The 18,087-nt window shown below is 44.1% G+C and overlaps 1 protein-coding gene across 2 annotated transcripts; it reads right to left on the reverse strand.

Annotated features, from left to right (window-relative positions):
* Positions 1-11,077: 11,077 nt before the first annotated feature.
* fzd6 (frizzled class receptor 6) lies at positions 11,078-17,411 on the reverse strand. Of its 2 annotated transcripts, XM_079469640.1 has the most exons (7): positions 16,948-17,411; positions 16,307-16,538; positions 15,155-15,351; positions 13,409-14,423; positions 13,183-13,331; positions 12,661-12,972; positions 11,078-12,341 (listed from the first exon to the last, which is right to left on the reverse strand). In XM_079469640.1, exons 2-7 carry the CDS (start codon positions 16,484-16,486, stop codon positions 12,275-12,277), a joined length of 1,920 nt encoding a protein of 639 aa, XP_079325766.1. In that variant the 5' UTR covers positions 16,487-16,538; positions 16,948-17,411; the 3' UTR covers positions 11,078-12,274. The 2 variants fall into 2 exon arrangements, with proteins under 2 accessions (XP_079325766.1, XP_079325767.1); XM_079469641.1 differs by lacking the exon at positions 16,307-16,538 and having other exon boundaries at positions 16,948-17,373.
* Between the last annotated feature and the right edge of the window lie 676 nt (positions 17,412-18,087).

Raw genomic sequence — 18,087 nt, forward strand, 5'->3', positions numbered from 1 at the left:
GGGGCATTTACACGGAGGCCACGGACGGATGGGCCTCAACCTCCTACCAGGGGAGCTGGACGAGCTGTGCGTTTCCTAATCGATACACCGGGAGCTGGGGACGCGGACCCAGAGGAAACGGGCGGGCGCCCCGTACATTACACACGGAACAACGACGACGATTATTTTCACAACTTCCCTCCCATGCCCGCACTGGAGTACGTTGCGGAGACGGATGGCACACGGCGACCTCCGCGAAAGGGACCGGGAAAAAGACCAACACAGGTACCCGGGTTCAAGCACCATCAGACGCAAGAAGGAAGACACACAAATGCACGTTTCCGTGCAACATCGATGGAGTACGAAGAGGATCGGAAGCAAGAAGGAAGAAACACAAATGCACGTTTCCGTGCAACACCGATGGAGTACGAAGAGGATCGGAAGCAAGCAGGAAGAAACACAAATGCACGTTTCCGTGCAACAACGATTGAGTACGATGACGACCAGAAACTAAGGGGGAGCAGCCTTAATACACATTCCCGTGTAATGCCAAAATATGGAAGTAACCGCCTCTCACATCACAGTCACAGCCGCTACACAGATTCTCAGGAGGGACCGCTGCCTTACTTTAACGGCCGGCATGGAGAGGGCACGCGTGATCCGCGGGCCAAACCAGATTACTCTCCGAACGGGCCGTATTCTGAGTGGCACCTCCCACAGCGGCTGGTGAGCAGTGAGTACCAAAACGCACACACACGCAAAACAAATAACGGCTTGAGAAAAACATTACGTGTTAGTTCGGGACCCACACGTCCCACATATGACGAGCGCTTTAATCCATATGTGAAACGGGATGCTCACGGGAGGGGAAACCGTAACGTTAATTTTGATCCTGACTATGACAAACCGAGTAAACCTGGAGAGTTGCTCCACACGATAAGGGCTAAGGGACCGGGCTCGGTCGCCGGTAATAATAGAGCCGAACACGTCAAACGCGCTAGCGCCTTACCGCGGTTGATCACCCAACCGAGTGATCTAACCGAGTCACGGAAGAGGTCTCCGCCTACTCTAAACGGACGTTTGAGGGGGGATTTTAACAACCGTGACCAATCCAATATTGACTTCCTCCCGGCTCCGCCGCTTTTGCGCACCGCAATCCGGCTACTTTACGATCTTATGCGCTTCACGCATCACTTAAACAAGGTGGTGGGCACACCCGTGGGTGATACGCCGGTCACATTCCGGCGTATGGTTCAAACGCTGGTGGACACGGTGAAGCCAGCTAGACCGGATAAAAATATCATGCAATTGCTAAATGCTAACGCGCAGAACTGGTCATACAATGCGTTGCGGCTGCTTCGTGAACATTATGAAAACCTCATAGAGCGCACACAGCGAGATCTCGCGGAGTCGACGGACCGCACAGATTGGCCACAGGCATTTGTAGTGGCATCCCGTTGGGCTGATCGTACTTTTTCCGGGAGAATACAACCCGAATCATTTAGACGAGTGAAGGAATTGGTTTTTAAGGGAGTTGCAGAGCAGCCCGACGTGATCGCACCTGGTGAAGGGCCACTGGCCACGCCCCTACAGGAGTTGACACACAGATCGTATGCTGAGGTGGTGGCAGCCACACGGGCACCGGTACCCGGAACGGCACCCACGGATCGCGCGGCCGCGGTCAGACCCAGATACGGTAGTAGTCACATACACGTACAAATACAGACTTCCCCTAGTTTGATTACTAACACATGGAACGTTAGTCCGGAGCGGCGAGACGCACATCCCACCCCGATTGATAATGTGGGCACAGCCCTCATTTTACCCCCCGCGGTCATCATAAAAAAGACACCGTTAGAGCAGAGGCCCCGTACAGCGGTACGTGATAGACAAAACGAAAACATACCTCCTCTGGAACCCGCAAAATCGCTTAGACCCATACAGGACTTAGCTGATTATGTCCCACAGGAACCTGCAAAATCGCTTAGACCCATACAGGATTTAGCTGATAATGTCCCACAGGAACACGCAAAATCGCTTAGACCCATACAGGACTTAGCTGATAATGCCCCACAGGAACCCGCAAAATCGCTTAGACCCATACAGGACTTAGCTGATAATGTCCCACAGGAGGAAGCTCCGATCGCCGAAATTCACATGCCCATGAGCCCTCTCCTGTTCGATTCACAGGATGAGGAGAATGATTTCGTCAGATACGCAGTACAGACGCGCGCCCCGATACTCGAGGTGGTTCCGTCTTCCCTTGACATTAACCCCCGTAGGTCACAGGGCTCTGAAGCGGGAGAGGGGCTGGAGGATAGACCTCTGGCAGGAGCGGTGCCCGTAAGGTACGAATTTAACAATCAGGGTGACATTCCGATCCCACTTACAGATTTAGACACGAGCCTCATGAACCCAGAACAGATATTGTCTTTAGCCGGAATTTCAGGGCCGTCACAAAACTCCCCTAACACAGAAAAATCCCCCTCGCCACTCACAAAACTCCTAGCGCTCTACGAATCGGATTTTGTTGTGCCCGCTGGTCAGGCGAAGCCCTCCACGTCAACAGCCATTGCGGAACCCCTACCAATAAGGCCCCTAGACAGCCAGCAGAGGGGAATGGGGCGTCACCCCACCCTCGACATAACCTCAGAACAAAATACCCCCAGCCGTGCGGGACGACCGTGCCGTCACAAAAACACGGAAAACAAACACAGGGATTGGAATCTCGACATTAAAAAGAAACATTTAATATTGGGGGACTCTAACGTGTCCAGAATTCCAGCGTACCAGACGATAGAGTTACAGATAGACAGCTTCCCGGGGGCAAAGTTTCAACATGCGACCACCCTCTTAGAGAGAGCCACATTCACGGTTATCCCCGAAAAAATCATTTTCGCATTGGGTTTAAACAACAGGTCCCAAAGATTCCGAGGCACGACGATTAAGGAAATCCAGAACCTGATCTCACTGGCCACTGTACGATTACCCACAACCGAACTGTATTTCCCCTTGGTAAATTACTCACCCAAACTCACCATGACCGAACAACTGTTCCTGGAACAGCTTAATACATATTTACAGATCAACACAAATTTTATACCCCTTTTACCACCCGCTGATTTTTGGGTAGACACCGACAACATACATTGGAACTCTCTGACGGCCAGAGCCATGTTGACACACTGGGTGGAACATTTAAACTTGTAGGGACCATAACGCCGATGGGGATTGACAATAAGTTGATTGTAAATTTGTCCAAAAAATTTATTCTCTCTGAAGAACAGACTTCAATCCTCTCTAGGGGACTCTTCTTTATCCCCGCACCGGGCAGGGACAAAAAAGATAAAAAAGAATTAATTGCAGACTTACAGGAATATCACAGACGAATTAAACTAGCCGCATATTTCGAACGAAAGAAAAGCCACAAAAAGAAACTACCGTTCACGCACCGAACAGGCTGGACACCGTCGTTGTCCAGTCTTCCTAAAAAGGTTACAGAAATCCTCAAATCAGACTGGCGAGCATACAAGACACTCAATTGGCAAACCCACCAAAAAACCAACCTGTCAGAGGGTGAAAAACAGGCCCTCACGGAACTCCGACGGAACCAAAAAATCATTATTAAACCGGCAGATAAGGGCAATGCAGTGGTGCTGATGGACAGAGAACAGTACATTACTGAGGGACAGAGACAGCTGGCGGTGGCACATCATTACCGGTCTTTAGAGGAACCCATTTATCCCCATACCATGGTAGAAGTCAAAAACCTATTAGAGGAAATGGCAGAAAAGGGACTGCTGAAAGAGAGACAAGTAGAATACCTATTAGGGTCGGGCACCCCACGGCCTAGGAGATTTTATCTCCTGCCTAAAATCCACAAGGATCCAAAAGACTGGAGCATTCCGTTCGAAGTTCCCCCTGGCAGGCCCATCGTGTCGGACTGTGAAAGCGAAACTTATTACACTGCAGAATTCATTGAACATTACTTAAACCCCATTTCAACGAGACACCCGAGTTACCTACGAGATACCAGTGATTTTATTGATAAAGTACGTAATATGCACATCCCCATGGCCTCATTTTTATTTACCATTGATATCGACAGCTTGTATACAAATATTGACACACAAACAGGGTTGGAAGCCGTAAGGAAATGCATGAATAAATTCCCAGACTCCGCCAGGCCCGATGACTATATCTTGAAACTTTTAGAAATTAATTTGACAAAAAATGATTTCGAATTCGACTCTAAATTCTACTTGCAAATTAAGGGTACGGCGATGGGAAAGAAATTCGCACCGTCCTACGCAAACATTTTTATGGCCGAATGGGAAGAGTCCGCCCTGGCCACATCACATTTGAAACCGTATGCATACTTTCGATTCCTAGATGACATCTGGGGTGTGTGGACTCATTCTGGGGAAGAATTCATGTCATTTATCCAACATCTAAACACACACCAGGAATCAATCACTGTAAAACACACACTGGATAGCTCGGAGGTGAACTTTTTGGACGTGGTTACATATAAAGGGGACAAATTCCCCACCACACAGAAACTCGATTTCAGGGTTTACTTTAAAGAAACGGATACACACTGTTTACTCCACAAGGAAAGTTTTCATCCGAAACACACATTCAGGGGTATTATCAAATCGCAATTACTCAGATTCCACCGAATTTGCTCAGAAAAAGTTCATTTTGAAGCGGCCACAAAAACACTGTTCAAATCACTTAAACAGAGGAATTATTCTAGATCCTTCCTTAGGGGTATACGAAAAACCTTTCTGCAGCCTAAAATACCGCCGGATCCTAACATGCCAATCAGAGACAAAATTTTACCCTTTGTAACAAGATTCTCCCCACAGGGTCTCACACTAAATAAGCTGGTTAAGCAAAACTTCTATAACATTCTAAACGAAACGACAATACTCGAGAGACACAGACCCATAGCAGCATTTAGGAGAAACAAAAACCTATCAGACTCATTGGTTAACAGCAGGCTTCCACTACCCCCCAAGCAGGGCAATAGTGGCAAAAGCAAATATTATGTCCAACACAAATGGGTTACGAACAGGAGCTCACGACAGAATTTCCAAGTCAAACAGTCTCTGTCCCTCAGATCATCAAATTGCGTCTACCTCATCTACTGTGTTAAGTGTGGCAAACAATATGTGGGCCAGACTAAAAATCAACTTCGAATCAGACTATATCAACATACCCACAACATCATACACAACATCAAAACACGACGATATCTCATACAACACTTTCTGATTCATGGTCTCCAGTCCCTTAGAATCACATGCCTGCAGTCAAACATGCTCTGGTCGTTAAAAGACAGACTTAAGACGGAGGGTGCCTGGATTAAAAGACTCAACACACAGTACCCAGCGGGCCTTAACGAGATGTAGATATTGTTTGTGACACGAGATATGACCTACCGTCACACCCCCTTGTTTACACCTGCACAACACTGTCGCCATCTGATAATCTGTCTTGTGTTTGTTTTCCCTGTGCCTAGTTCCCATAAGCAGGGACCAAAGCAGCACGGACGATGACAACCCCGATATCGGGCCATTGGAGATACCTGCACTGGAGCCACTAATCCCACGAGCACAGTCCTTCATGTTTCTCTAGGCACATAGCTTTATTTACAGGGGTCCATATGATCACACACATGAGGGAGACACACGGCGGTGGGAATTACGAGGCCCACTCCAAATTCATCCTAACCCTAGGGCAGGCACCCCTCGGCCATCACGGAACTATTGACAGCTAACCCTGAATGTGTGGGGTCTCATACTGCCATACCCTACCATGCCCCCCATAACCTGCCCTCACACCTAAAGCCAGGACCCCTAGTCTAAGGACTGCTCTGCTTAGGCCACCCTCATGGCAATTCAATGTGCAGGTCACTATGACCTACCCTCCATCTGCCCTCACACCTAAAGCCAGGACCCCTAGTCTATAGACTACTCTATTTAGGCCACCCTCAGGGCAAATTAGTTAGCATACTACTATGACCTGCCCTCCATCTGCCCTAACCCTAAAGCCAGGACCCCTTATTAATGACCAATTAGCCTCTTATAGACACCTTTGAGAGGACGTATCCTCTCTCTCCCCTAGTTAGGATTAATTATATAGCACAATAAATATATTATTATAAATAGATATTAAAATACCTCTAATATATTATTATCCATACTACGATTATTATTATTATTATTATACAAATACCCACTCCGCTGCTGGTGCCCTCTCGTGTGTGACTTATGGTAGGTTCATTCAGTACAAACCCCATCTGTTTTGATTCTCAGTGTTTTCTCATGATTAATGATGTTCAGTATTATCCAGACAACCCTCCATAGAATGTTTGTGTTGGATTTATTGGAGGGTGTGACTGTGTTACAACAAGACCCGTTGGGGCCTTGTGTGGTACAAAATATAAATAATAATAAACACATGGAAACAAATGTCCATACAAAAGACATATTGTGGACCCCCCTTTTCTTTACTTTTTTATTTAATAGATAGGAATATTAAATATAGGATATGGATATGGTGGAGAGTTATTATACCTACTTGTATGTAAACCACTGTTGTAAATTTGTACGGTTTGTGGAATATGGGACCTCCAGAACATAGAATACACTTTATTATATGGGCTCTCCGAATTATTTACCGGTTTTATTGGGCAAGGACCGTTCCGTGGTTTGTCCACCAGAGGGAGACTGTTACACAGGATAGAGGAGGGTAAGAGAGACACACGGAGGATTTGCGCCAACAGTTTATGGGATCACACTGATCTATTAAAGACACTAAGGCCATATTGCTCGACGGTTATTGATGGATTATTCTGCTATTAGAAAACTTTATTATATTTAATAGGAACACTTATATAGATAAATTGGTACATTATACTCCTTGAGATTAATTTAAAGCATTTGGAGCTGTTCCCCCTTTTTTTAGAGAGATTTTTTATTTTAGAGAAATCTTTCTGAAAAAATGTGGGCACATGGGTATATAGGCATTTGTATATGTATATGTGTATGTTTGTATATGGGTACATATGGATGGACACAGGTGGGGGGGGTAGGTGGATAGGAACGGGGGCGTTTTTATGTATATGTGAGTATAGTTTTGGGCATATATGAATGGAGGTATGGGTACGTATTTGAAATAGATAAAAGTGTGGGGATACATAGGCACATATTTACGTGGCATTATTGGAATTATTACTATTGATATTATTATGGTTTATACTACTGCTGTTGTTGTATACTTCCAGGAACCAAACCCTATTCAATCTGTGCTCGTGGGATTTTCGGTGAAGGTAATGGTTATAAATGACAGGGGGGTGACGTTGTGATATGTTGAATACATTTTGACAGCCATGGGAGCCTTTTAGGATCAATTCCCCTAGGGGATGGGGACTCTGACTGTCTCTGGGATCGGGCCGGAGGCGTGTGGGGTGGTCAGCTGGTTTGTGGCCAGTGCACACCGAGCTCTGTCTTTTGACATTTGGCTTTGGCTCTTACAAATTCCTAACCCTAACCCTACCCTAACCCTAACCTCACCACAACCCCACTCCTCACACCTAACATTAGTAACCCTGGGCATCTCAAACCTAAAACAAAAATAACAAGGAGCCTACTTACCTTTCAAACACTTACCTCACCTCCTGGAATCCAATCCTGGTCTTTTGAGGAGTCGCTGATGCATAAAGGTTGTTGGTTTGTCTCTATATACACACACACACACACACACACATTTATGGAATATAACATAACACAACACAATTTGGTCAGCATTTACATACACAAATAAAATATTACAGGAATTGTGGGGACACTCGTGTGCGGCATCGTTTTCTCCTCTTGGCCTCGGGTGACCTTGGGTGGTCAGTAGAGGGTGGGCCAGTGCACAGCCATTTCTGGGGCCTCAGGGCCCTAGATCTTGGATTTTTTGCCCCTAACCCTAACCCTACCTCAAACCTAACACCTAATATTAGTAACCCTGTGCATGTTACACATGAGACCACACCCTAATCCTAGCCCTTTTCCTAACACCTACCGTCAGTAACCCTGTGCATGTCACACCTGAGTGCACACAAACCTAATGCAAGAGAGCCCTATAGCATCTACCCCACTTACCTGTTTACCTGCTCCTGACAGCCATCTGCAGTGCACGCTGGACGTTGATGGACTTCTTTCACACGGCCCATGGTGCTTGACCCCTGTAACAAATATTAAAACAAACATAAATTACAATTTTTCCACGTACCTCTAAAAACCTTTACCTCGTTTTCGGGAATCCAATCCTGGTCTACACGCCTCTAACATATAAAGGTTCGGGTGGTTACTGAGGCACGAAGGTGGTTGGGAGGGATATACACACATATACACACACATACATGGATATAATATACACAAACATTTTACAACTCTAATTGGTCACGGGAATTGCAGGGACATTTGGGTGCAGCGTCGTTTCCTCTTCTGGACCTTGGGTGACCGTTGGTGGTCAGTAGTACGTGGGCCAGTGCACAGCCATTTTTGGGGCCTTAGGGCCCTAGATCTTGGATTTCTTTTCCCCTAACCCACACCAATTTAATAAAATGCTCACCACACCTAAATCCTCAACCTAAGGCCCGAAATTGCCCTTGCTCATCCACTGGAGCGTGCTTTTTTTGTTTTCTTAATTTTTTGGGACACTTTGGGGGCGAGGCGGCCAGTTGGTGTATGGCCCGTGCACGACCTGCATGTTGCTCTGGCATAATTGCTGTGTCCTCATACTTACCTCACCTAACCCTGGCCAGTGCCTGCTCCTCTGGACCTCGTTCCTACCTGTAACAAAAGATTGGAAAATAATTAAATGCCAGATGATGGCCAAGTGCAAAATCGCACATTACGTATCCACGGCTGTTGGTGGAAGCTCAGTATTTGGAAGCTCGTGTGGAAGCTCAGTAGGGGGAAGCTCACATGGAAGCAAATTGTCAGAAAGCTCGCTTGGAAGCTTGGTGTTAGGAAGCTCGCCTGAGGAAGGCCTAATATTGTGCCGAAACGTCGCGAAGAAGCTCACACCAATTTAATAAAATGCTCACCACACCTAAATCCTCAACCTAAGGCCCGAAATTGCCCTTGCTCATCCACTGGAGCGTGCTTTTTTTGTTTTCTTAATTTTTTGGGACACTTTGGGGGCAAGGCGGCCAGTTGGTGTATGGCCCGTGCACGACCTGCATGTTGCTCTGGCATAATTGCTGTGTCCTCATACTTACCTCACCTAACCCACACTTCAACCTAACACCTAACATCAGTATCCCCTCATGTATTACACGTGAGGGCACATCCCTACCTCAAACCTAACACCTAATATTAGTAACCCTGTGCATGTTACACATGAGACCACACCCTAATCCTAGCCCTTTTCCTAACACCTACCGTCAGTAACCCTGGGCATGTCACACCTGAGTGCACACAACCCTAATGCAAGAGAGCCCTATAGCATCTACCCCACTTACCTGTTCACCTGCTCCTGACAGCCATCTGCAGTGCACGCTGGACGTTGATGGACTTCTTTCACACGGCCCATGGTGCTTGACCCCTGTAACAAATATTAAAACAAACATAAATTACAATTTTTCCACGTATCTCTAAAAACCTTTACCTCGTTTTCGGGAATCCAATCCTGGTCTACACGCCTCTAACATATAAAGGTTCGGGTGGTTACTGAGGCACGAAGGTGGTTGGGAGGTGTATACACACATATACACACACATACATGGATATAATATACACAAACATTTTACAACTCTAATTGGTCACGGGAATTGCAGGGACATTTGGGTGCAGCGTCGTTTCCTCTTCTGGACCTTGGGTGACCGTTGGTGGTCAGTAGTACGTGGGCCAGTGCACAGCCATTTTTGGGGCCTTAGGGCCCTAGATCTTGGATTTCTTTTCCCCTAACCCTAACTTTTACAAAACTTCACCCTGGGTTGCACTTCCGAACGGAAGCTCGGATCGACTCCAAACCTTCACCATCGTGCTCGGCGACCTCGAAACTATATAATGACGTGCCTCGTTTTCCTTTTACACTTTCGTTAAGGGGGGTGCACTTCCTTATCTCGGCCGCTGGGGGCGCTATCGAGCTAAAAGTGAGCGCGTTCGAAAGGGCGTCCGCCAATTACTAGATATACGCAATTTCAAGTCTCTACCTACATCCCTTCGAAAGATAAGTGGGGGGGTGCACTTCACCAGGGGTGCAACCTTCGTTTTTTGCACTACAACCCTAACCCTAACCTAACACCTAAATTGGGACACCTCTACAGACTAACCCTTTAACAACTAAACCCCAACACCTTAATGGAAACAAAAAATGTACGCCCTAATCTTGAAAAAAATATGATTTATTTGAGTGCCTGGGTCTCTTGCAGACTGGAGATGGACAGTGCAAAACTCATCCCTGGACATTAGTCTGGGGTGTGAGGTTCTTTTCACCCTAACCCTACCTTCACCGTCGTGCTCGGCGCCGTCGAAACCATAGAATGACGTTTCAAATTTGCATTTTAGACATCATGTAAGGGGGATCAATTGCGTATCTCGGCCGATGGTGGCGCTATCGAGTTTAAACCCACTTCATTTGAAAGGGTTAGGGTCGTGTATAATACATGTTTCTGTTGCTGACAGTGTTTTCAAAACTTGTGATTTGATCGCTTCGTTTAACATTTAGTGTTGTTGTGTTTGAGATCCGAAAAGTAGAAACACGTCGTCAATGATCAAGACCAGTGTGTGCGTGTTTGTGTGAGGCTCTCGCGATGTTTAATGAGTTCGAAAAGCGACAAACTCCGTCACTGACGCCCGGTTGTGTCGGATCGTTCCACCTTGTTAGACTTATTCTAGCTTACACAGAAATGGACCTAAAAGAAGAACTGATATAAAAACAGGAAACATTTATATAAATATATTTGAAATGTACATTAGCATTACTAACTGCTTGTAAGAAGTGTCTATATGATGTCCAGAGTTACAGACACTGAACAAAGATCAAAATTACACTTCAGGTTGTGCAAAACAAGCACTACATTCTCCACATGTCTCCTTTGGATTTTTATTCTGCTTAAGATAAAAATGTGCACTACAAAGGTATATAATAAACTGTGACAGACAGATCACAATACATGCCTTGTACGAAATAATGTCCCATACATCAAACATTAACAGCAGTACTTGACCTGCAGGATTCAGAATATAAATGTGCATCATTGACTACAATAATTCAACTTGATTAACTGAGAAATTATCCACCAAATGAAACTTTACATTTAGAGGTGGTTTCCCAGATAGGGATAAGACTAGAATAAATAATAAAGAATAAATGTACGAGCGGTCTAATCTGACATATATTAAAAAACATCAAACCCTTTGTATTGTCTCAAAATGCTTTTTACAAAAAAAAGTTTTTTTTGTAAGCCATGTTTGTTAAAACTACTTAAACAGGCATGAGATCAGCCATGGATAAATAAGAAGGTAAACTGCACGCATGTTCACCACACCCCCCTGCCACAAGAAAACACAAAAAATATCATGTTAAATGTCACATCATTAAAAACAGGCAACTATTTGCCAAAATCACATAATATTCACTTTGCAACTTCGGGTGTAAAGCAAATAAAATAAAAACCACAGACCTGTCAAACAGCAGCTTTTGGGAATTGTTCCGGTTTTTGTTACAAGTGACAAGGAGGCAGTTTCACGACATCGAAAGTAAATTTAGAGGGTTGGATTGCCCACCCCCCCTGCGGTGTGGGCGTGGCCTAAATGCACTGCATAAATTGTCTTATAAATCTAGTCCTGATTTAAGATAATACCTGTCCAGGAAATTGCTCTGTAATCTTTTACATTCAGTCCTTTTTTTCATAACGCATTTAAACCAGCAGGGTTAGAATACAATAAACGGTCTAAGCACAGTGACATTCCGAGTAACAATTTGAGACAGAACATTCTCGGACACTTTTATATAAAAATACCATAAAACTCAACAAGTGGCTTTTTTCTTTCATTAAGGTGAGAAGCCAGTGTTAGGACTAATCCGCTAATGTGCAATTATTTATCGGATACTCCAGAAATGCAGATACATTTATGTCCTCATGAAACTCTACATGTATTTTATAATCACATGAACACAAGAAACAGTAATTTCAATGACTCTTCCAGTGCTGTATACACGTATGCTGAACGAGAGAAAGGCAGCGGGAGCTCTTCATTCTGACGTCACGGCCACACTTGAGATTTCATTGAGAGTTAATCCCACAGTGGATGGGACTTTTGCCAGTTTCCAAAGTGTCTTTTACCGGTATCCTTCAAACAGCAATAAAATAAGAGCATACGAGTTAAAAAACAGCAGGAAAACTGTTGAGATCACACAGAAATCCCTTACACAGTTGATCAAATACAATCAGGTAAGTGGATACAAGGAATGTTCTTGATTCAGTACAGTTTTATGGACCACATGCTATTGTTTATCATAAACAAGAACAGTGTCCCTTTTGCTTTGAATAAAACTGCCAAATGTATACAGTCAATTTATCAACTATAACTATAATTAAAGGAAGTTTTCAATGAACCAATTTCTTCAATACTTAAAGATCAATAACATAATTGAGCTTAATATATGAACCTGCGGAGACTCTCTGTGCGGCTGCTGATGCGACTGGAACTGCATCTCTCAGCCGGCGTCGACTCTGCCCGATCTCGTGCGGAAGTCTCGGAGGGTCGATGTTGATCTGAGGGGTTCTGGCTCAGAGTTGTGTTCTCATGGTTCCTGACCACAGGAGGTTGAACACCTGTGCTAGTGCCCATAGATTTGGAGATGACCCTAAGTTTATGCGAAGTCGACTTGTAATGCTTCGATTTGTGCTGCACGCGGTTGTTGTGTTTGAGAAAGAACTCGCAGGACTCCTGCAGAACACGGCGACTCTCGCTGATGGGGCTGATACACAAAAGTCAAAACCATCACACATTTACTTTATTTCTACATGCTTAAGAATACATGACCGTCTATAATTTGTAATACGGCCCCACAGTAAGACTTGTGATAATGGTTGCAGAAAAATTTACACTCATTTTACAACAAACAAACTCTTAATATACACAGCAAAGCATTTGAATGAATGTCAAGTACAGGAGAAGGTGGTCTTACTCTTTTTTCCGAGTTCTACTGAAGAATGATGCCCACTCTGTGCAGGTTTTCTTACTGCTCACCCAAAACACTGTCGATATTCCCACTACCAGTGTCATGAGATACTTCATGAGAAAAAGCGAGAGCTCGGGGCGGTCTGCATCAGTCCTCTAAAAACAAAACATAAGGAATGTAAAATAAAAAAGAGAATCTGACGCCTCCAGCACTTGTGAGATTAATATCTTACGCTGTAGTAGCAGGGAATGCCGTATTCCTGACAGCGCTCATTGATCCAGGTGTCCTGCCAGGAGCTGCGGCGGGCCTGTTCGTACAGGTAACACCCCAGCAGCGTCAGCAGAGGGAGAAGATAGAGACCGCTGAAAATTCCAATACGGATCATGAACTTCTTCAGCTTCTCCTGGTTCCGTTCGTCATGTTGAATCACCTGACGCACGTGGTTCAGAGACACTATCCCGGCCAGCAGCAGCGAAAGGCCAGACAGCACGGCCACGGCCAGAGGAGCCACGACGAACCAGCGCAACGCCAGCAGGTCGTAGAGACCAACAAAACACACGCCGCTGATGCCGTCTCCCTCCACTTTATTCAGTGCCAGTAGCGTGACCGTGAGCGCTCCGGGAAGACCCCAGGCCACTGTGTGGAACCACACAGCCTTTTTCTCGATGGCTTCACAGCTCCACTTGGGCCCAGCAGCCAGAAACCATGTGATAGTCAGAATGACCCACCACACCATCCCGGCAGTGGAGAAGAAATACAGTAGCATGAAGAGCAGCGAGCAGGCACGGTTCTGAGCGCCCAGCACCACTGTGGACGAGCGGCCCGGCATGCTGCTTTTGTTGCAGGCGGCCTCGTTACCCAGCAGAAAACCCACAAAATAAATGAAAGAGACGAAACTGTAGCACACAGCGTAAAAGATGATGGGCCGCTCTGGGTAGCGGAACCTCTTCACATCAATGAGGAAAGTTAAAAAGGTAAAGAGAGTTGCGCACAAGCACACAACAGAACAAATGCCAATGAAGGTCTTGGCAAAGCGAACTTCATGTGCTTTCAGGTACATGTTGTCACACGGAGGAGCGCAGTCCTGTGCCCCGAGGAATGAGCCGCCCTGACCAGGGTGAGTCTTCAGTTGAAGAGGACACCAGAATCCCAGATTCCGGTTGGCTGAAAGGGAACTTCTGGGTGTGGTCACATCTTCAACTGGCAAAACGGCAGAACCAGCAGGAGAAACATGACATGATTCCAAACTATTCAACCAAAGACAGATAACACACAAAAGGTTAGTGATTGACAGCTCTAACAAACTATGTGTTAAAGTGTTTCTTTAAAGCAGTAATTCACCCAAAAATGATACTTCTATCATCATTTACTCACCATGGAGTTGTTCTAAAGGTGTATACATTTCTTTGTTCTGATGAACGCAGGCAAAGATATTTGGAAGAAAGCTTGTAACCAAAAAGATCTCAACACCCATTGACTCCCATAATAGGAATAACACTATGGTATGCAAAAAAATTAAATTTAAATTTTTTTGGCAGACGCTTTTATCCAAAGCTTCCAAATATCTTTCTCCGTGTTCCTCAGAACAAATACATTTATACACATTGGGAAAAACTCATAGGCGAGTAAATGACAGAATTTATTTTTGGGTGACGTATCTCTTTAAAGTCAAAGGCTCCACATGTACACATCAGATTTCGTTCCTCATTAGACATGACCCGCTGAAAAAGAAATTCCTCATCTGTCCTGCAGCAAACTATTCATAATCTGTCAAACACTTTAAAGCAATAACAGAGTATTTTGACCTTAAAATAAGGCTAACCTAACCCTAATCTCTAAAATTATTTTAGTCGTAGGACAATTATTAACAGGATGAATTTTACTTCCGCTTCTCCCTAACCAACCCTTTATCACACTTGCGAGTAGGTTTAAAATTTACAGTAGGTGGTTACAGTATTTGATATGTTCTCACGCTCACCCATCACACTGCAGTTCTGAAGGCCAGCTGATGCCAAACGTGCGCATATCTCTACTGCAGTCAGACATGACACGCTCACACAGCTCTCTGCACGGACGCAGCACACGCGTGTCTTCTGTGCACTCAGGAACAAACGCTTGACACAGGAACAGATGAACGTCAGGAGAACAGCGCAGGTTAACCAATGGCATGAAGTGCTACACAAAGAGAAAGTAGTAAGAGAACGGTTCTCTCATACCATATAATGACACTTTGAAATAAAAATCAGGACAAAAACACGAACAGAAACGGATTCATTAACAAGATTATTTGCACGTGCATGAAAACCTTCAGCTTTAAATGGAACTGACAGAACACACATGCTTAAAGCTAAGCAGAGATCACAAAACACAGAGACATGATGAGTGGTTCTTTGCACACATGTTTTTGATAATGCTGGTTGAGTTTCTGACAGCGATCATCAAGTCCTCTAAATACATAAATCTACATCTTCTGTTGAAAACACAAGACTGCTCCAAATGCAATGATATGATGAACCATTTGTCTATATAAATCTGAATATAAAGCAAGAGCAGAGGTAATATTGTGTATGTGCGCTTGGTGGAGTTCTCCCAGCAGTTTCCTTCCTTCCTGCTTTCATGTTTAAAGGTTTGAACAATAGTGCCGAGGGCCTTTCTCCTGTGTGTCACACGAGGTGGAATATTTGATACTCCTACAAAAGCAGCTCAATCCGTCAGTAAAACCTCAACGAGACGAGTGCAGGAATGTGCTCTGTACCTCACAGAAATACTGTGTAAAACAACATGAGTTTATATAACAGACCTGACCTGATATCCATTATAAAATCTCAAGCAATGATCAAAACAAATAGAAGACAGCCAAGTGATGGTCTAGTTCATCTTGGTATCGTACATGTACCCATCCAGTGGTGAAAGTACTAAAGGCATTTTGTTTAACACCTCGAATACAAGTGAATGTTATGATCCATTATTTTCTAACATGGTAAAAAAAATATTTGAACAAATGTTGCATTTAGGGTCATGGAATTTGAGCTTTTAACAAGACTTCTTTACCCTTTGGCCTCATATGAATGAAACTGATATGAATTCATTATAAATGAAAAATAAAGCAGCTGTTTTTACCAAACCTTACCTTCATGCTAGTGGCTGCAATGTCCTGGTCATAATGATCAAGCATGTTTGGGAAAAATGTCCTGTTGTATGACATGCCATGACACCACTGCACACGCACTGGCTCACATGTGAACAAACTGTGGCTCATACAAGAGTCCAACATGAATGAAATGATGCTTAACCAAAGAATGACCTGCATGATTCCATACAGAAGCAAAAGATTCAAGATAATCTTCAGTCATCCACACAAACTGAAACACACAAGACAACAGCATTTAACATCTCACACACATCAAACAAAGAGGCAACACAGCTTAACCGCGGTATCCACACATACACATGCTTTAAATACAATTACACTAGTTTAACCATAATACTCTAGTCAATCTGTGGTAATACAAATAAGGTTTAACAATAAACAGGTTTCCTGAGGATGTTGAATTTTCGTAACCGTCACGAAATCAACTGGAAGACCTGCAAACTAGACATTTACAAACGGGACATTAAAAAACCGGACGCATTTTTTTAAGTTCACGGAACGTTTCCACAAAGCGATGAAAAGTGAACATCTTAAAACTTGACTGTATGAAGCCAACAACTTCATAATGTTTTATTGTTTGTTGTTTTATCGATAAAAGCGGTCATGAACTAATCGCTCACCACATCGAATATCACTCCAAGTCTTTTAAATCGGTGTCCGTGTGTTGTTAAAGACTCTTCTTGCTGTTGTCTCCGAGAGTAACTTGTGCCGAAAGCTTCATGTAATGATCCATGTGTATTCCTGCAGGAAACGGCCGCTTCGTCGGACTTTATAACTTCCTAACATAAGGAATTTGAGGTTTGCGCGTGCGCGTGCGCAGTAAAGACCCAGCTGCAGTTTACGCCCAATCCCAAACCTGTAAATATACAAGCGCGTGACACACATAACTACAGTGAACAGCTTTCTACTGTCAAACACAAAATACATTAAACAGTATTACATAGAACACTCATAACTCTACGATGCGAACAAAATCCTCATATCAGAGCAGTAGCAAAGTTTGCATATTTCAACGCCCATTTTGTGTTGAACAGCAGCTGTAGAATGAACCTCCTATTGGTCTAACATGCTGCTTTCAAGGAATGGGATATTTCCCCAACAAACCCGGAAGTAACGTCTGGATTTGGTAACATCAAAAGTATTCAAGGTCAGAAAGAGGACCTGGTTATGTCGTCAACCTCGAAGTTAGGGTCATAGTTATAAATATGGTTCTAAATAATTCAGCATATTAAGTCTCTCTCCTTTAGTTTTCTTCTAATAGAGAACCAACTTTTATTATCTTATTAAACAGATGACATATCTGGACTCTGACAAGACACACATTTTTAGATAACTATAGTTTAAAAAATGTTTTTACTAAATTCTACTTCCGTTCAATGCAGATTAGTCACAGCATACACAACTGGTTATTCGACAGACAGACACACAGACAGCAGGACAAAGACAGACCTAGAATTTCAAAATCAAGTGCAGGCGGCAGATCATTTTCCTATCTAGCGCCTAAACTTTGGAACAGTCTTCCCTGCACTGTCTGGGAGGCAGACACACTCTGTCAGTTTAAATCTAGACTAAAGACGCATCTTTTTAATCTTGCATACACTAGACTATCATAATATATATATATTTCAAAGATCTAGGCTGCACTAGTTAGATCAACCGGATCCAGGAACACTTTCAATCACAACTGATGCATTTGTTGCGTCAAAGAGTGCAGAACAGTACTTTACTCTCAGCCAGTCTTGTCTCATTGTTCCAAGGTT

This window comes from Barbatula barbatula (assembly GCF_947034865.1).
Source record: "Barbatula barbatula genome assembly, chromosome: 12".
NCBI lineage: Eukaryota > Metazoa > Chordata > Actinopteri > Cypriniformes > Nemacheilidae > Barbatula > Barbatula barbatula.